The sequence below is a fragment of the Moschus berezovskii genome, chromosome 1 (assembly GCF_049115385.1).
Source record: "Moschus berezovskii isolate FMDL1 chromosome 1, NW_MosBer_1.0, whole genome shotgun sequence".
Taxonomy (NCBI): Eukaryota; Metazoa; Chordata; class Mammalia; order Artiodactyla; family Moschidae; genus Moschus; species Moschus berezovskii.
Window position 1 is genome coordinate 25,496,187 of NC_142460.1, and position 20,290 is coordinate 25,516,476.

The window sequence follows — 20,290 nt, forward strand, 5'->3', positions numbered from 1 at the left end:
GTCAGGAAGCAGCAGTTAGAACTGGACATGGAACTACAGACTGGTTCCAAATAGGAAAAGGAGTACATCAAGTCTGTATATTGTCACCCTGCTTATTTAACTTATATGCAGAGTACATCATGAGGAACGCTGTACTGGAAGAAGCACAAGCTGGAATCAAGATTGCTGGGAGAAATATCAATAACCTCAGATATGCAGATGACACCACCCTTATGGCAGAAAGTGAAGAAGAACTAAAGAGCCTCTTGATGAAAGTGAAAGAGGAGAGTGAAAAAGTTGGCTTGAAGCTCAATGTTCAGAAAACTAAGATCATGGCGTCTGGTCCCATCCCTTCATGGCAAATAGATGGGGAAACAGTGGATACAGTGGCTGACTTTATTTTTTTGGGCTCCAAAATCACTGTAGATGGTGACTGCAGCCATGAAATTAAAAGACTCTTACTGCTTGGAAGGAAAGTTATGACCAACCTAGACAGCATATTAAAAAGCAGACATTACTTTGCCAACAAAGGTCTGTCTGGTCAAGGCTATGATTTTCCCAGTAGTCATGTATGGATGTGAGAGTTGGACTATAAAGAAGGCTGAGCACCAAAGAATTGATGCTTTTGAACTGTGGTGTTGGAGAAGACTCTTGAGAGTCCCTTGGACTGCAAGGAAATCCAACCAGTCCATTCTAAAGGAGATCAGTCCTGAATGTTCATGGGAGGGACTGATGTTGAAGCTGAAACTCCAATACTTTGGCCACCTGATGTGAAGAGCTGACTCATTTGAAAAGATCCTGATGCTGGGAAAGATTGAGGGCAGGAGAAGGGGATGACAGAGGATGAGGTGGTTGGATGGCATCACTGACTCAATGGACATGAGTTTGGGTAAACTCTGGGAGTTGGTGATGGACAGGGAGGCCTGTTGTGCCATGCTCCATGGGGTCACAAAGAGTTGGACATGACTGAGCGACTGCACTGAACTGAAAAGAGTTTTTCCTTTAAGTACTAACTTCTAGAGTAAATTTTATAGCATATCTTACATATTTATAAATATGAAAATATATGTATATCCTTCTATATCACTTTATGCCTTTCTGATTCTATAATTGCCTTTATACAAAATTAGAGGTCAAAATTGAACCTATAAAGGGGAACTTTTAAAATGGTTTTTGGAAAATAGAGGAAGAGGAAGATTTTTCTAAAATGCTTCAAATTTATGCCTGCTGTCAGTTTGTTAAGAGACAGTAATGAAGAAAATTGTGGTGTCTAATCATTGATTCTTAGGTCGCCACCGGCTGCACTGATGTCTCTCCTTAGCACTCTAGAGGACTTACTAGAAAATGTTTTGGGATGTATTCCTGTTGGGCAGATCGTTACTATCAAGCCACTGAGTGAAGACTTCTGTTATGTTCTGGGCTACCTCCTCACTTGGAAACTAATACTTACTTTCTTCAAAGCTGCTTCATCTCAGGTAAATAAAATGAGACAACTTTTGGCAGTTCTGTCCTATATGTATTTCTCTTACTATCTTAAACCCTTTCCTTCCCCTCCTTTTGGAGAAAAATGAGGAAATGCTTCACATTTTGATCTAATCTTATCTGGCTCATTACAGACATTCTGCTAAATTTATTTCTGTCTCTACTTTGTCACCCTCCCACAGTTTCATGCTTGGATCCATTTTTTTCTAACTGAATGTATCCACCAAGTCTGTTTATTGCAGGAAATCAGGTTTCTATAATTTACTTTTGTGCTATCATAGTAACAGTTTCTAAAGAACTAGATCTTGCTATTTTCTTTTTCCCATTGGTCAACTTCTGACTCTTGTGGGAATATCAATGGAGATTCACCTTATTTGAAAATCAGTGTTTAGAGAAAGATCTATGAAATATTACCACATGTAATTCAAGCTGTTATCTATCACTAAAGAATGAAAATATCCGATAGTAATTATTTTGCCCAAATTATTTTAGCAGCCACTAGATGTCTCTGTTGCCTCAAGTTTAAGAAGGAAGCTGGAAAGCTCTGCTCCAGTTTAAAAAATTCTTTTAGACAGATGCCTGCTTTTAAAAAAGTTTCAAACATTGAATCAGTTTAATAGGTCACTTCTTTGTCAGGTTAATACAATAAGACTTAAATCACTACATATTTAAAGTGTGACTAAATATCATGGCATTCATTTTCAGTGTGATTTTTCAGAATCCTTAAGTTATAACTTACATTGTTGCTAATAACCCATGTTGTTGTTTAGTCACTTAGTCCTGACTCTTTGCGACCCCATGGACTGTAGCCCATGGGATTCTCAGGCAAGAATACTGGAGTGGGTTGCGCTTTCCTTCTCCAGGAGATCTTTCCAGACTGGGGATCAAACCCATGTATCCTGCAATGGCAGGCAGGTTCTTTACCCTGGAGCCACCAGGGAAGCTCAATAATCTATTTCTTGGTACAAATATATCAACATAAACATTTTTGCATTTGTTTATCACAGAGGCAACACTGATCTAGATGTTCAGATTGTTTTATTTCTTTTCAGTCTTACCACTTAGTTTTGTGATTTGAGCTTGTCTTAATTCACTGATAAGGAATTTCAAGAACTACTTGTTAGGCTTCTGCATTTGTTTCTTAGAATATTGTTGATCTCTAAAAGATTGCAGCATATTGAGGCCTTATATCTAAGAATTTTGTTCTTGTTATCTTATACTCAGAAATTAAGAATAATTATATATAATTCTTATGTGCAGAAATTATGAATACATCATCTTTTTCATTAAACCAGGGTGGGGGAGGGGCACAAAGAATTAGATCAGCATTTATTGAGCCTAGAAGTTGAACTGAGCTGTCAACAAGTAAACCATCATAACTCAGTAAATAACAGTAATTAGAAGAATTCTAGAACAGACTTTTTAAAATAAATTTTTGGTCCTTAAATAAATAAATCTGGGTTGTTTTTAACATTCTTTTCAAAAGAATTAGTGAATTAAATTAAATTGGGAACAAGTGTGTGTGTGTGTGTGTGTCTTTTAGTTTTGCTGAGATGTATTTCACATATCATCAAATTTGCTTATTTAAAGGATACAGTTTTGGGGACTACTCTGGTGATCCAGTGGTTAAGGTTCCATGCCTCTACTGCAGGAGGCGCAGGTTTGATCCCTGGTCAGGGAGCTTCAGATCCCAGTGTGGCCAAAAAAAAAGATAAAGAGTACAGTTTGGTGTTTCTAGTGTATTTACAGAATTGTACACCATCACTACCATCTAATTTTAGAACATTTTCAGTATCCACACACATCAACACCCAGCCCCCCTCCTAAGCGCCCCCGCTCCTGCTCCCCAGAAAAACACCCTTACCCACCTGCCGTCCCTTTCCCTTTCAAACCCCCTGGCCACTGGCAACCACTGGTTGATTTTCTGTCTCTATGATTTGCGTACTGTGGACTTTTTACATATATGGTCTTTTGTGTCTGGCTTATTTCTTACAGCACGATGGTTTCAAGGTTCATTCATAATGTAGCGTGTGTTAGTATGGCATCGTTTTTTGTGTCTGAAAAATAGTTCATTGTATGACTATAGCACATTTTGCTTAACCAGTTATCCAATGGGCGTTTAGGTTGTTTCCACTTTTTGCCTATTGTGAATAAAGCGGCTATGAAGGTTTATGCCTTAGTTTTTGCATGTACGTTTATTTTCATTTCTCTTGTGTCCATGAATGGGACTGCTGGCTAGTAGACATGTGTTTTTTAAAAGCCCATTGATATATGCAATAAATTTTTTAAAAAATTCTAATTTCCTTCCAACTTTTTATTTTGAAAAATATTCAGATTTACAGAGATAGTAGACAGCAGACATCATGATGCTTTGCCAAAAGTGTTTAAACATGTATATCCTAGAAATGGCCTTCCCAGATGGTGCAGTGGTAAATAATTTGCCTGCCAACACAGGAGACACAAGAGACTCAGGTTTGATCCCTCAGTTGGGAAGATCTACTGGAGTAGGAAATGGCAGCCCATTCCACTATTCTTACCTGGGAAATCCCATGGACAGTGGAGCCTGGCCAGCTACAGTCCATGGGGTCACAAAGAGTCGGACAGAACCGAGCACATGTACATACACATAAGCTCCTAAGAGAACATGTTTCATCATAAGTGTAATACAGATATTACACTCAAATTTAATTTTCATGCAATAATATTATCTAATTTGTATTTAAAATTTGCCCCCTCAAAAAATAAAAATTTCCCAGTTTTCCCAGGAATGTCCTTTATAGTTTTATTTCCTTTTCTATTGAGGATTCAGTCAAAGATTATGTTTGTATTTGTCTATCATATTTCTTAACTTATAATTCCTCTACTTTTCTTTCCTGTCATTCCCCAAGTCAGTTACTTTGTGAACTCTCTTCCAGTTGGGATTTGTCTGGTCGTCTCCTCGTGGTTATGTTCTGGTTTTTTTCAGCAAGAGGATTTATTGCACGGCGGTGCTGTGTTCTCCCTGTCACCTTAGGAGCACAAAATAACCTGTGTCCTCTTATTGGTGTTAAGTTTGTTTACTTGGTAAAGGTCGTGTCCTCCAGATTTCTTCATGGTAAAGGTCTTTTGGTCGACTTTTTAAGAATCCCAAATGCCAAATCCTATGGCTTGATCTTTGTATTTGAGCGTTCATTGTGTCCAGAAAATGGTGTCTGTGTCCTGTGAGGAGACAATATGGCATAGTGGAGCAAGTAATGTTAAAACAGGTACAAATACCAAAGAACTGCAAGGTAACTGTGAACAAATGAAAACTACATTATTGAGGGATGAGTTTCAAAAGCACATGTCTCATGTAGGTACCTGTAGTATACCCAGTGGTGCCAGATTTTTCCTGTTCTTCAGAAAGAAATCAGGGGGGAAAAAAGCCATATTATTATGTGAAATTTCTTGATTTATAAAATAACTCCAAAACATTTTGAGCTACCAGATTGTGCTGTCATAAAGGGATGCTGGAATGTTTGGTATAGGGTGAGGGTGGGATTAGTTTTGAGCAGAATTTTGAAAGGTTAGAGATTGTGGTGTGGAAGATTTGGGAGGAGAATGAGTGAAGCTTCTGTGGGCAATGGCAGATAGATTCTTCTCAGCTCATACTCCCAAGTGGAGGTGAACTTATCACCAGGAGACAGTTGGAGAAAGCTGTTAGAGGCGTGTGTCTAATAATGAAGGGATAGTGAAACCTTCTGCTGGTGCATGAGACGGGGAACAGTGTCCTCAGTTGGCCCAGTTGGAAAGTCACTCTGTGGTGTGTTTTGTCGGACTCTTCCATGCCATTCTCAGCTTTCAGATAAATGCCTTTTCTCATTGTGTTCTTGTGCTATGTATGTACACACACACACACACACATATACGCCGTACTGTTTATATAGGTTATATATTTTTAAAATATTTATTGATTTATTTGGCTGTGCTGGATCTTAGTTGCAGCGTGTGGGATTGCACCTGGGCCCCCTGCATAGGGAGGACGGAATCTCAGCCGCTGGACCACCCCCAGGGAAGTCCCAATCTGTTTATACTTTAATTCGTTCCAAATCTGCTGAATGTCCTATTTAATCGGGTTTACTAACAAAAATTCTCTCGTTTCCACCAGCTTCGAGCTCTGTATTCAATGCACCTTCGAAAAACAAAAAGTTTGAATAAATTGCTTTATCACCTGTTCAGACTTATGCCAGAAAATCCAGCCTTTGCAGAGACAGCTGTTGAGCTCTCCAATAAGGACCCTCGAACTTTCTTTACGGAAGAGCTCCAGTTGGGTATTAGAGGTCAGTATGATGTGTGTGTGTATTTCTGGGGATGAGGCTCAAGTCAGGTTGTATGACTCTTTACCATGAGGATGTGGAGAGTAACCCCAAACGTGGGTCCCCTCTATGACATTGTTGAAGTGCCAGATTTTCCCTGTTTCTTTACATAGAATAAATAATTAGATCTTATGGTTAAAGTTCTTAGGAATTTAATTCATTTTTGAAGCTTAGTTCCTTGATTACTGTTATCTTTTACTCTGTAAACAATAATGTTTTGTAGGCCTGTGAATGGTCTTCTGTTGGAGAAACAAAGACGAGTAAAATTTATTATTTTTTCACTCCGGGAGCTCACGTTTTAGCTGAAGAGGTAGACATGCATGCATCTAGCTATGCCTCAGTGTTAAAAAGGATTTCCTGAGAATAGGAATTGTTTTAAATGCCTTGGAGATCTGAGGCTGGAACTTAGTCTTGTGAGTGTTACGGTGGGACTCTAGAACTTCTGTGTAACACATCTGAGCTCTGGGGAAAGTAAAGGAGGCCAAATTTTTTTTCATAACTTAGGGCTTCCCTGGTGGCTCAGATGGTAAAGCATTTGCCTGCAATGCAGGAGACCTGGGTTCGATCCCTGGGTTGGGAAGATCCCCTGGAGAAGGGAAAGGCTGCCCACTCCAGTGTTCTTGCCTGGGAAATCCCATGGATGGAGGAGCCTGGTGGGCTACAGTGCATGTGGTCGCAAAGAGTCAGACATGACTGAGCGACTTCACTTTCACAAGAAAAAGAATCTTTAATTTTTCCTCCTCTTTGAAGTGTGTGTGCTTCATTTTATTTGTGATCTTCCCTGCAAAATAGTGCTATTTGGGGGCAGATTTTTCAGTATCCTTCAGGATCTTTCTACCATTCTAATTGTTCATTTTGAATGTGGGAGAAAAAGCCAACATTCTACAGAGTTCTGGTTTCCTTGGTATGTTTGTTTTATGAGCTCTAGTGCTAGTGTTAAGGAGTTGAAACTGATTTTCCAAGGAAAGTACTAATATTAGTCTGTTCTGTGTAAGAGATACATGTTACTAACTAAGAATTTGTTTTTTCCTCAGATACCTCAGCTCTTCCCTACCATATTCCACACTTGGCTTGTTCAGTCTATCACATGACATTAAAGGACTTGCCAGCCATGGTTAGGCTGTGGTGGAACAGTAGTGAGAAGCGTGTTTTCAATATCGTAGATAGATTTACCAGCAAGTATGTTAGCAGTGTTCTTTCTTTTCAAGAAATATCTTCTGTGCAAACAAGTACACAGCTGTTTAATGGCATGACGGTTAGTATTATCTTGACTTTTTTTCTAGAAAAGTTGTCTCAGTATTGGTTATGCCTATCTGTTGTATTGAGCATGATCACAGTTGTAGCTCTTGGTTCAGAAATTACAGAAATTGTCTACTTTATTTTCTGATTCTTGGACATCAGATCTCAAATTAATGCATCGATTGAAGTGATGTTATAATTTCATTTACCTATGCTAAATAGTTTTTGGACGTTCATTAGTTAATTCAAAATATATATCGGAATACCTATAGATGCCAGGTGCTTTGTGCCAGTCACCTGCAGAATAGTTTAGAAGGGTCACATTCCTGTCATGTAATAACATACAGTCTGATAAAGGAAAGAGGGTGATATTGGTAATGTATTTTGCATTGGAGACTGAAAAGTGGCACATTAAGAAGCAGAGTGTTCTGCAGTCAGGATGGGAAAAGTTCATCCGGCTTAGGGGGCTAGGTAAGACTTGATGGGGGAGTTTATTTTGAGGTTTGCAGGATGCTGCTATGGGTTAAAGCATTTAATATAGAGAAAATAGCACAGCAAAAGCAAAAAGTTTGAAGATGAGAATGTATTAATTATTTCTGTGATTTCTTAAGAAATAGAGTAGCCCAGTATTCATATAGAGTAGTTTTCATGAAGGTAAATAGAGAACAGACTGCTTCTGTGATGAATTGAGTCCATACTGGAAAAGGCACCAACTAACAGTCTAAAATATTCAGTGCTGTGTAGCCACTGAATTTTTTCTTCTGAGGCAGTGACGGTGTTAGAGTTAAAGCAGTGAGATTGCTCTGACTGAAGTCTTACAGCATGGGCTGTTGGTGTGGGGCATGGGTTCACGTGAGTAGTTAGGGAGACGCGTAATGTGTAGACATTATGAGGAGGGCCTACGGGAACAGTATCAGTGAGACTAGTCCTTAAAAGGGGAGGGACGTGAGAAATTCTGTGCTGATTTAACCAAACTTACAGCTAATTAATGTCTAGAAGAGAAATTTAAGATGATGCTACCCTTTTTAGCATAGAATACGAAAGTCAGAAGAATAAATTTTTAAAGGATAGTGACTTGTATTCTGTGTTGAGTTTGCAGTGCTAGTAAGAAAGTCAAGATTAGATATAAATATTCAGGCAGTTGATGGTTGGTTCTAAAGCTCAGGGGAGTTCTGTGGTAGGGAAAGACTTGAAAGACATCTAAATAGAAAGTGATATTTGATACACTGATTTCAGAAGAGAAGGGATAACAACCCATTGTATACTGGTCTATTCAAAAACTACTATATGACAAGCCTAGTATAATAAAAACATACTTTTTCAGTGCATTTCTTTTTAAAACGTCTTTGTCATAATATCACTATGAAACATGTCAGGTATTTGAACCTATTTATTAAATATCTCACATTAGATAAGTAACTATGTTTACCCGTGTTTTGTCTGAATGAGGACTGGCTGCTGTCAACCTGTCAAGATGGTTTTTGAATAAAAGGAAAGAAAAGAAAATTGGCCAAAAAAAAAATTACCCTTCATATGTTGCAGGTTAAAGCTCGAGCTACTACTCGAGAAGTCATGGCCACTTACAGTATTGAGGATATAGTGATTGAACTTATAATACAGCTGCCATCAAATTATCCATTGGGCTCAATAACAGTGGAAAGTGGGAAAAGAGTTGGAGTGGCCGTGCAGCAGTGGCGAAACTGGATGCTTCAGCTAAGCACTTACCTCACCCATCAAGTAAGTGTCCATGTAAATGCTTGTTAGGCTTTCTGAACTAGAGAGAGGTGGCTGCTTTACTGTGTGAAAGGGCAATAAAACTTTCTCTCTTCTGCTTAAGTAGAAATGGATACTGTATTTTGTTGAATCTGACAAAGGTCCATATAGTCAAAGCTATGGTTTTTCCAGTAGTCATTATGGATGTGAGAGTTGGACCAAAAAGAAAGGTTGAGAACTGAAAAATTGATGCTTTTGAATTGTGGTCTTGGAGAAGACTCTTGAGACTCCCTTGGACTGCAAGAAGATCAAACCAGTCAGTCCTAAAGGAAATCAGTCCTGAATATTCATTGGAAGAACTGATGCTGAAGCTGACACTCCAATACTTTGGCCACCTGATGTGAAGAACTGACTCATTGGCAAAAACCCTGATGCTGGGAAAGACTGAAGGCAAGAGGAGAAGGGGATGACAAAGGATGAGATGGTTGGATGGCATCACAAACTCGATGGACATGAGTTTGAGCAAGCTCCGGGAATTGGTGATGGACAGGGAAGCCTGGCATGCTGCAGTCCGTGGGGTCGTAAAGAGTCAGACACGACTGAGCAACTGAACAGAAACTGAAGCAGATACATGTCTAAATGATTTGACCCCACCACGCTTATTTTAATTTTCAAGGCTCTATGGCGTTTCCCCCTGGTGTTTGAAAATAATCGACTCTTCTTCATTGACCCTGTGGATTTTATAGAACAATCAGTTCAGTTCACTTCAGTCGCTCAGTCGTGACCCCGTGAATTGCAGCACGCCAAGGCCTCCCTGTCCATCACCAACTCCCGGAGTTTACTCAAATTCATGTCCGTTGAGTCAGTAATGCCATCCAGCCATCTCATCCTCTGTCATCCCCTTCTCCTCCTGCCCCCAATCCCTCCCAGCATCAGGGTCTTTTCCAGTGAGTCAACTCTTCGCATGAGGTGGCCAAAGCATTGGAGTTTCAGCCTCAGCATCAGTCCTTCCAATGAACACCCAGGACTGATCTCCTTTAGGATGGACTGGTTGGATCTCCTTGCAGTCCAAGGGACTCTCAAGAGTCTTCTCCAACACCACAGTTCAAAAGTATCAATTCTTCGGCAATCAGCTTTCTTTATAATCCAACTCTCACATCCATACATGACTAGTGGAAAAACCATAGCCTTGGCTAGACAGACCTTTGTTGGCAAAGTAATGACTCTGCTTTTTAATATGCTGTCTAGGTTGGTCATAACTTTCCTTCCAAGGAGTAAGAGTCTTTTAATTTCATGGCTGCAGTCACCATCTGCAGTGATTTTGGAGCCCAAAAAAATAAAGTCTGCCACTGTTTCCACTGTTTCCCCATCTATTTCCCATGAAGTGATGGGACCAGATGCCATGATCTTAGTTTTCTGAATGTTCAGCTTTAAGCCAATTTTTTCACTCTCCTCTTTCACTTTCATCAGGAGGCTTTTTAGTTCCTCTTCCCTTTCTGCCATAAGGGTGGTGTCATCTGCATATCTGAGGTTATTGATATTTCTCCCGGCAATCTTGATTCCAGCTTGTGCTTCTTCCAGCCCAGCGTTCCTCATGATGTACTCTGCATATAAGTTAAATAAGCAGGGTGACAATATACAGCCTTGACGTACTCCTTTTCCTATTTGGAACCAGTCTGTTGTTCCATGTCCAGTTCTAACTGTTGCTTCCTGACCAGCATACAGGTTTCTAAGGAGGCAGGTCAGGTGGTCTGGTATTCCCATCTTTTTCAGAATTTTCCACAGTTCGTTGTGATCCACACAGTCAAAGGCTTTGGCATAGTCAATAAAGCAGAAGTAGATGATTTCCTGGAATTCTCTTACTTTTTCCATGATCCAGCGTATGTTAGCAATTTGATCTTTGGTTCCTCTGCCTTTTCTAAAACCAGTTTGAAGCTCACGGTTCACGTATTACTGAAGCCTGAACAATACCTGGTATTAAAGTTTGAGAGGGGAATTTTTTTGTAAGTCTCGGGACTGCTGAATGTCTTTGAGCTACTTGTACTTTAACACTTCACCTCTCCTCCCATGGTTAGAGAAATCTCAGTACTTTCAAAGACCTTTTTGCATTTTAAACAAATTGCTAAGTCTTCTCTAGTTTTGTTTGCACCTGGTGATGCTTCTTAGGCACTCTACAGTAGAGGAAAAGTATTTTAAAACAAGTCTATTCACTAGTATTGTAGAGCTGGAACAAATCAGCATTTGAGTAGGTGAGATAGTTAATTTCATCATTTTTAGTTAAAAGTTAGGAGAACTGATCCAAACAACTTAATTATTTAAGAAGTTTCATCAAATAACAAGCTAGGAGTATAAAAATTGAAAATTGGGTCAGAAGCCTTTCTTTTGAGTCAACATTTAATGAAGAAACATACCTGGTTCCTAAAATGTAGGAGGTCATTTTGAAAACCAGTATTCATAAAACTTAGAATTGTGACTATAGCCAAGCCGATTCTCTTCTCTCCAGATTATAATACAATTTTAAAATTTGTGAAATTGAATAAAGATAATATTGGTGATTTAAAGTGTGTGTTAACTTTTTTTTTTCCTTGTTAACAGAATGGAAGTATCATGGAAGGCTTAGCATTATGGAAAAATAATGTAGACAAACGTTTTGAGGGTGTTGAAGATTGCATGATTTGTTTCTCAGTCATTCACGGTTTCAACTATTCTCTTCCCAAAAAAGCCTGTAGAACATGCAAAAAAAAGTTCCATTCAGCTTGTTTGGTAAGTCTAAAGAGAAACTAGCTTATTTATATCTTACATATATTAATATTATATATGGATGATGTCTAACCTTGGAAAACTGTGGATGTTAAACTCTTAATTGTGGTTAATGGGAGACATATTAAAAATTATTTTTCAAAATCTGTAAAAGAAAATTAGTAATTTACTGAGATTGGTGGCATCAAAGCACTTTATTAAGTGGAAGTTTCTAAAACAGCTCTCAGCACTTAAAGAATGGATGGTTTTGTAAGATTAATACCGTAAAGGAGACTGAACAGATTGGAACTGAGCCGTCTGGCATCAGAGCTTCTTGCTCTTTTCAGACACGATAAAGACAGTCTCACTGTGTTCAGTTCCGTCACAGCAGGTCTCTTTATACACCTCCATGTCTGTGCGCATGAGCCCGAGCTTGGAGAACCACTGGCCTTTGGAAGGGGTACTGAGCCGTGCTGATTGGACACGAATGTAAAGAACAGACATTGCAGTAGTCTCCCTTTTCTCACTTTAATCATTTTAAAGTTACTTTAGTCTGCAAAGCACCAACTTGCTGACCTGAGTTCCAGTTTTCTCATCTGTAAAATGGAGATAATAATACCTTTCTAAAGGTTGTTGAAAGGATTAAAAGAAGATGATTTATGTAAAACCTGGCACTATTTGAATGGAATATGTAAAACTGAGCATCATTGTTCAGTAAAGGATTGCTGTATTCATCTTGTTTTATTTTAAAAAATAGATAATATTGTCTTTTCAAGTTGGCCAGTTTGATAAGAAATGTTCGCTTTAATTTCCATTTTGTGTAATTAATACATTTTTATATAAAAGTTGTTACTTTAGACGTATATGTAAAATGACAGTGTAAAAAGTTTTTAACACTTAGACTTTTCTTTTTCAGTACAAATGGTTTACATCTAGCAACAAATCCACTTGTCCACTCTGTCGCGAGACCTTTTTCTGAGATTTTTTTCCCCTCATTGGAATTGATCCCGGAAGTAATTCAAGCAAAGGCAGTGGATTTGGATTCATCTTGAAGTGCTGATGTGAGGAGGCCACTGAGCATTACTTTCAAATAGGGCCTTCTCTGGAAAATTATTTTGGTTCATGTCATGATCCTAATATCAGGTTTACTTATCTTTAGATTACTTTGTAAATGTTTGGAAACCTTTTCTTTTACATAAAAATATTACATGTTGGAGAGAAAAATATTTATATTAATAGTTTAATCGCCTTGTACATTTAAAAGTAAATAAGGAAAAACCCTAAAGTACAGAGTTGGAATTGATGAAAGCATTGCACAAGTGTATTATACTGATAAACTCATTCAGTTAGTTTATCTATGTTGAGAACAGTCCGAGTGAGGTAAATGAATTGAGAGGGTTGATTTACATCCACAGATATTTTGAGACTTATTTATTAGTTACAACAACAAAATTAATTAGTATACTGATATTTGTAGATTATTTTAATGATAAAATGACATTAAGCTATTAATATAGCTTATCTTAAGCTATTTAAAGCATGCTCTGAAAGCCTATGTAAAAGAGTATAAACTGAACTTTAAGGTGCCTCCATTTATTAAGGGTTTTGAAGTTCAGAAAATTAAATTCAGAACACTGACCTTTTTACTGTAAGAGAATTTCCTTGTGCTAGTGAAATTTGGATTGCAGACGTGTCAGTGAATTTATTACTCAGTTGCAGTGAGTCTCCGGAGGGTGAGAATTTGAGAGAAACAGAAGTCACCTTATTTTATTCATGAAGCAGAGTGATTGCTATTCCTCTGTCAAGAGCTAAGAAATAGTGAGTTATTTCTGAAACTTAAGAGTGGTGGAAAAAGCAAATAATATAAAAATATTGTAGGAGGCTTTAAATTTTGTAAGCAAATTTTGCTATTCTTACTGGTCAGAATTACACTAAATTAGAGAGTTGAGGGGAGCTAATTTTTTCTAGCCTTCATAAGTGTGAGTTAGACATTTTAATACTAAGTATAATTCAGTATAATAGGCTGAAACGGGGTAGGTGAAGACCTGCGTTTTGCTACAGCATTATTGCCCTTAAAAACTGTGCCCAAAATATAAAAGTGTGAAAGTTTGGAACTTGAGATAATTTTATTTCAGTCTTCCATCACATGGGAAATAATTAGCCTATCTCATAGCAAGTTTACGTGAACACAGCTAATCATCTCTGTTGCAAATGTTTAATTGGCAAAAAGCAACTCGTGTTAAATAAAATTACTGCTTACTATCAACTGGGTAAAATGGTTATTATTGAAATAGTATGAATGTGGTCAGAGCATTGTAGTGGAGACTGAACTATTCCGTGTGAGTTAAAGATCTTGAGTTGTATTGTAGATGCAGTGTACTGCCCAGTTTTATCTGTCTCCTAAAATTTTCTCTGTAGTATTTATTACCTTATAGCCTTAGGCTCAAGGAATACAGATTGCAAAATTCTACTACCTCTTCTTAACTCCTGTCTTAAAATATTCTCACTTTTTCCTGTGTCTCTCTCTGACATAGTAAACCCAAAAGATTGTGTTACTCCTCTGTGAAAATTACACACTTTTCCTTTAAAATTGTTTTATAGTAAGGCTTTGTTTATAACTTTTCCAGTATTGGTACATCTTGACTTCTGACCCAGACCCCAAGTAGAAAGAGAAGGGAATAATGGAGCATTGTTTTCCCACATTATTCTTCAGGGCATCAGGTTTTCCAGTGAAACAGTATAATTAAGTGAGATGCCTACTTGTCATACTTAGGACTCTTGGCACATTTCTTTGAGACTTGTAAATACAAATGTAAAGCTTGTTATTGTTTATACACTAAAGAAGCTTTCCAAAATAAAACTGAAATTCAGAATATCACATTATGATTAAAGTTTGTTTATATAGCTTTGACAACTTGAGAGCATCCCTTAAAATTCTAGCATTAAGGACATTTTAAAATTGCATGAGATTCAGAGCGCATTAGCAAAATTGTTAATTTAAAGCTCTGATGTAAATTGCAAATTTTAGAACTTATTTTTAACTCTTATTTATCACATGCTGTAATGTATGTATATAAGTTTCTGTGGCTTAAAGCAATGTCATTACTTGAGTTTGTGTGGTGTGAATAATTATTTGATTGTTATACCATATGTGCCCATTAAAATTCTTTTTAATTGCAAAATATTTCAAATATACATAACAATGATAATAATATAAATGCCCTTGTACTCTTCATAAACTATTTTGCCATATTTGCTTCTGATTTTTAAAGAAATAAAATGTTACTCTTTTGTACTCTTCCCTGAGACCATCTCCTCCTTCCCTCATTGGAGCTCACCCACCCTCCTGAAGTTGGTATGACTCCTTCCTGCTTAAGATTTTATGTTTTACCACACATGTTTGTGTCCATAAATAATACAGCGGTTTTTCAAAATTTTGTGATGTGTTCTTTGGTAGTTTCCTTTTTCGTTCAACGTTGCTGCTGTTTTGTATCATTATATCAGTTTGCTTATCATTTCCCTCACCAATGGTCATTGCAGTTGTTGCTCTTTACCAGTTTGAACAGCGCCGCCAGTGTACATTCTTAACAATATGGTCTTACGCAGATGAAGCGTACGAGGGATTCTGAGCACACGCCCCCAAATGGAATTTCACGTCATAGATACTCTGATTTTAGATATGTGCTCTGTGACTGTTGTTGAGTCTCTAAGTTGTGTCTGACTTTCACATGTTGACAGATTGCTCTCCAAAGAGGCGTGTAGGCTCATGCTCTCAATGGCAGTACAAGAGGATTCTGGTTTTCCTAGGTCATCACCAGAACACTTAGTCTTATCACTTTTAAAGTTTTCCAGTCAGAGCTGTGAGAGAGTAGCTCTTTGTTTTCATTTGTATTTCCCTGACTCCCATGAATCTTAGCTTTATTCCATATATTTATTGGTCCTTATTTTGTGAATATATCATGTGTATGCCTTTTTCCTTGCAGATTGCACATGTTATTGATCCTAATGTTTTATCTCTTACAGGGATTCTTCTAACAGGTGTCTTGACATTAACATGGTCTTTGGCTGCCTGTATTATACAGAATTTTTCAGTTAAATTTAGTCAAATTGATCATTCTTTTCCTTTATGACTGCTTTTCTGTGTTAGTTTTTAAAAACCGGTTCCTTCCCTGAGGTTTAAAAATGTATATGTATATATTACCTATTTTGTTCCAAAAGTTATGAATTTATATACACCTAATTTACCTGAAACGCAATTTTGTGACTGTTAGGTAGAAATCCTACCCCATACTGGCAGCCAGTTTTCATAATATTATTTATTAAGTAGTCTATCCATTACCCATTGACTTCGCAGTGCCTCCTCACTTATATTACCAAATCTTGTTGTATGTGTATTGGTTTCCGGTCTCTCTATTCTGTTCTATTGGTCTATTTATATGTGTTAATTCTACGTATATATTTTTTTTCTTTAAAAAATAGCTTTACAATTAATCTTGCAGAGTAGGCGAATAGTCTTCTAGTCTTGTTCTTCTTGAAGAGACATGTCCTCTACTGTCCAAGAACTCTCTGAACTCCCTTTCCCCCTGCTGTGTTCTTTCATGGCCAGTTTGCCCTTACGATAATGAGTTGTCTTATGGAAGAATCTGGTAGGTGTCCACCCTAGGCTTTAACTGGTGGGACCAGGAGCCTCTTTTGGCTTTGCCAAATTTTATGCTTAAGGTTTTACAGTCCAGTTATTCTCTGTATGGTTTTTAAAATTAGAGGCAAAAATTTGTCTGTTTATGAATTAAATCCTTGAACCGCTCCGTGAATTTTTCTGGTTTATAAGAAGACAGAAGAAAGTTTTAGAGAGTCAGAACCCAATGGACTGTAGCCCACCAGGTTCTTCTATCCTTGGGATTTCCCAGACAAGAATACTGGAGTGGGTTGATACCTGTTGTACACAAGTTTCTGCAAAAGGACTTTTGGGCCAAGGAGAGTGTTTAGCATGAGGGTCAGCTAGTTCCAGTAGCTTTGACAGTGTCTTTTTTTTTTTAACTATGATTTTCTTTTTAAGGAGAGCAACTTTTTTGGGTAGTGCAAAAGCATAAATAATTTGTATATTTGTTGTCCAGACTTTATGGAGGTACCTGAGGAGGTTAAGAAACCTCAGTTTCCTTGGCATTCCAAATTGACGTGTTTTCTCAAAAATACTGGCTGCAATATACAATTTACTCTTTTGTATTTAGGAATGTTATGTACCCTGTAGAAGACCATAAGTTTGACCACTGGAGTCTACCTAGTTAAGTATTGGATACTAAAAAACTCTAGTGTAGTTATTGTGTAGCCAGAGAGTATTGCTCCTTTTCATTCTTTAAGACCCATTAACAATCGGTTATCTATAAGAACTTAGGAGTGGAATGTTCAACACGTCTGTTCTGAGCATGGGTTTCTTTAACTGTGTACATATAACCATGGGAATGTATTTCATCAGCTAAAGTTAAGAGAGTTTCTCAATATGAGAAGGCATACATTTCTAGTATATAGTTGATAGTGAAATTAGGAAAAAGTGAAGATACACATTATATAGTATCATCAGATTTACTTTTGCACATTGATCTTACACCCTGCAGCCTTGCTGAACTTGTTTACTAGTTCAAATAGTTTGTGTGTGTGTGTGTATAACTTAGAATTTTCTATATATAAGGTCTTGCCATTGTCAATAGTGATGGTTTTATTTCTTTTCCAGTCTGGATGCCTTTTATTAGACATCTGACTAGAAACTCCAGTATTGAATAGCAGTGGTGAGAACAGATAATCTTTGTTTCGTTCCTTATCTAAGAGGGTAAGCTATCAGGCTTTCAGCATTATGATGTTAAGCTGTGGTTGATACAATCAAATTTAAAGGTGACCTAAGTACAAATTCTGAAGATACTTCAGCTAATTAATCAAGGCTGCAGTTTCTTGGTGCAAGAGAAAATAAGCTGGTGGCTCAAAGGATGGGCTATACAAAGCAACAAATTTTTTATTTTTGTCATGCTCTTGAAAAACCATTAGAGCAGAAATTCTCAGTCTCACTGCTGTTAGCATTTTGGGCTGCAAAATTTTTTGTTTCTGGGACTGTCCTGGGTATTGTAGAGTGTTTAGCTGCATCCCTGGCCTCTGTATTTGTTCAATGCCAGTGCACCATCCTTGTGAGAACCAAAAATGTCCAAGCATTGCTAAATGTTCTCCAGGTGGTAAAATTGTCCTTTGGTGACAGTCATTGCCTTATAACATGGACTAATCAGGCACCATTCAATAGAAATATGTGAGCCACATATGCGATTTTAAGTTCTCTTATAGCCTAAAATTTAAGAATAAGTGAAATTTTAATAACACATTTTGTTTAACTTGGTATCCAAAGTACTATTTCAATATTTAATCAATAAGAATTAGGTACTTTATAGTCTTTTCTCATATTGTTTCTGAAATTCAATTTATTTTAAATTTATAGCACATTCTAATTTAGATAGGACATTTTCATCAGAAATACTTTTATTTGATTTCAGAAAATTTACTGTTAAAAAATAAATTCATGTGCAAGTTTTTCCCAAAAGCACTTGAAGGTCTTCCAATAACTGGATCTGGTGTCCCTTTTGAAATTTTCATTAATTAAAATTAAATAAAAATTTGAAGTTTTGTTTTTCAATCACATTTGCCACATTTCAAGAGATCACTAACCACATGTTGCTAGTGACTATTGTATTGGACTGACAGGCCTAACCTTACATGTCCATACAAAAAGAAAGGCCTGTGATAATCTAGGAAGAATCAGCCTAGACCCTTAAATTCACTTCCAAATACTTTTCCTATGTCTTGAAAGTCTTTTGCCCATAAAATCCTGGGATCGTAGCTTGTACTTTGGTTAAGTTTTGAATCATGCATAGTGTAGTCATATGTCAAAATCAGCTATACTTTGGTCATATGTAGCATTTTCCAGAATTTTTAAAAATAATTCTGCAGTAAATTTTACGTGGCAGTTTCATTTATGAAGCAAAACCTTACCTATTAAGTTGTTGTATCATGAGGAAAGTACTAAATTCTGATAATGGCCCCAAAATAATCATTAAAGATAATTGGACATTTCCACTATTGAGTGGTTTTAGTACTCTGAGGGATCTGATGTTCTGTGGTTCTAGAATTATTACTATGTAAAGTTACCCATTCTGAGTGTTGAGCTTCAAGCCAACCTTTTCACTCTCCTCTTTCACTTTCATCAAGAGGCTTTTTAGTTCCTCTTCACTTTCTGCCATAAGGGTAGTGTCATCTGCATATCTGAGGTTATTGATATTTCTCCCGGCAATCTTGATTCCAGCTTGTGCTTCTTCCAGCCCAGCGTTCCTCAGGATGTACTCTGCATAGAAGTTAAATAAACAGGGTGACAATATACAGCCTTGACGTACTCCCTTTCCTATTTGGAACCAGTCTCTTGTTCCATGTACAGTTCTGACCGTTGCTTCCTGACCTGCATACAGGCTTCTCAAGAGACAGGTCAGGTGGTCTGGTATTCCCATCTCTTTCAGAATGTTCCACAGTTTATTATGATCCACGCAGTCAAAGGCTTTGGCATAGTCAATGAAGCAGAAATAGATGGTTTTCTGGAAATCTCTTGCTTTCTCCATGATCCAGCAGATGTTGGCAATTTGATCTCTGGTGCCTCTGCCTTTTCTGAAACCTGCTTGAACATCTGGGAGTTCACGGTTCACATATTGCTGAAGCCTGGCTTGGAGAATTTTGAGCATGACTTTACTAGCGTGTGAGATGAGTGCAATTGTGAGGTAGTTTGAGCATTCTTTGGCATTCCCTTTCTTTGGGATTGGAATGAAGACTGACATTTTCCAGTCCTGTGGCCACTGCTGAGTTTTCCAAATTTGCTGGCATATTGAGTGCAGCACTTTCACAGCATCATCTTTCAAGATTTGAAATAGCTCAACTGGAATTCCATCACCTCCACTAGCTTTGTTCGTAGTGTTGCTTTCTAAGGCCCACTTGACTTCACATTCCAAGATGTCTGGCTCTAGGTCAGTGATCACATTATCATGACTATCTTGCTCGTGAAGATCTTTTTTGTACAGTTCTTCTGTGTATTCTTGCCACCTCTTCTTCATATCTTCTGCTTCTGTTAGGTCCATACCATTTCTGTCCTTTATCGAGCCCATCTTTGCATGAAATGGAAAAACAGTGGAAACAGTGTCAGACTTCATTTTTTTGGGCTCCAAAATCACTGCAGATGCTGATTGCAGCCATGAAATTAAAAGACGCTTACTCTTTGGAAGGAAAGTTATGACCAACCTTGATAGTATATTGAAGAGCAGAGACATTACTTTGCCAACAAAAGTCCGTCTAGTCAAGGCTATGGTTTTTCCCGTGGTCATGTATGGATGTGAGAGTTGGACTGTGAAGAAAGCTGATTGCCGAAGAATTGATGCTTTTGAACTGTGGTGTTGGAGAAGACTCTTGAGAGTTCCTTGTACTGCAAGGAGATCCAACCAGTCCATTCTAAAGGAGATCAATCCTGGGTGTTCATTGGAAGGACTGATGCTAAAGCTGAAACTGCAATACTTTGGCCACCTCATGCGGCGAGTTGACTCACTGGAAAAGACTCTGATGCTGGGAAAGGTTGGGGGCGGGAGGAGAAGGGGACGACAGAGAATGAGATGGCTGGATGGCATTACCAACTCTGTGGACATGAGTTTGAGTGAACTCCAGGAGTTGGTGATGGACAGGGAGGCCTGGTGTGCTGTGATTCATGGGGTCGCGGAGAGTCGGACACGACTGAGTGA

At 37.8% G+C, this 20,290-nt stretch overlaps 1 protein-coding gene across 1 annotated transcript in view; it reads left to right on the top strand.

Annotated features, from left to right (window-relative positions):
* LTN1 (listerin E3 ubiquitin protein ligase 1) overlaps positions 1-14,786 on the top strand; it is a 58,493-nt gene extending 43,707 nt beyond the window's left edge. Inside the window, exons 25-30 of the mRNA XM_055421693.2 lie at positions 1,268-1,454; positions 5,588-5,759; positions 6,830-7,050; positions 8,577-8,771; positions 11,343-11,510; positions 12,403-14,786. Of these exons, the coding sequence (XP_055277668.2) occupies positions 1,268-1,454; positions 5,588-5,759; positions 6,830-7,050; positions 8,577-8,771; positions 11,343-11,510; positions 12,403-12,465 (1,006 nt within the window). The 3' untranslated portion in view covers positions 12,466-14,786. The remainder of the gene's footprint in view (positions 1-1,267; positions 1,455-5,587; positions 5,760-6,829; positions 7,051-8,576; positions 8,772-11,342; positions 11,511-12,402) is intronic.
* The last annotated feature ends 5,504 nt before the right edge of the window (positions 14,787-20,290 follow it).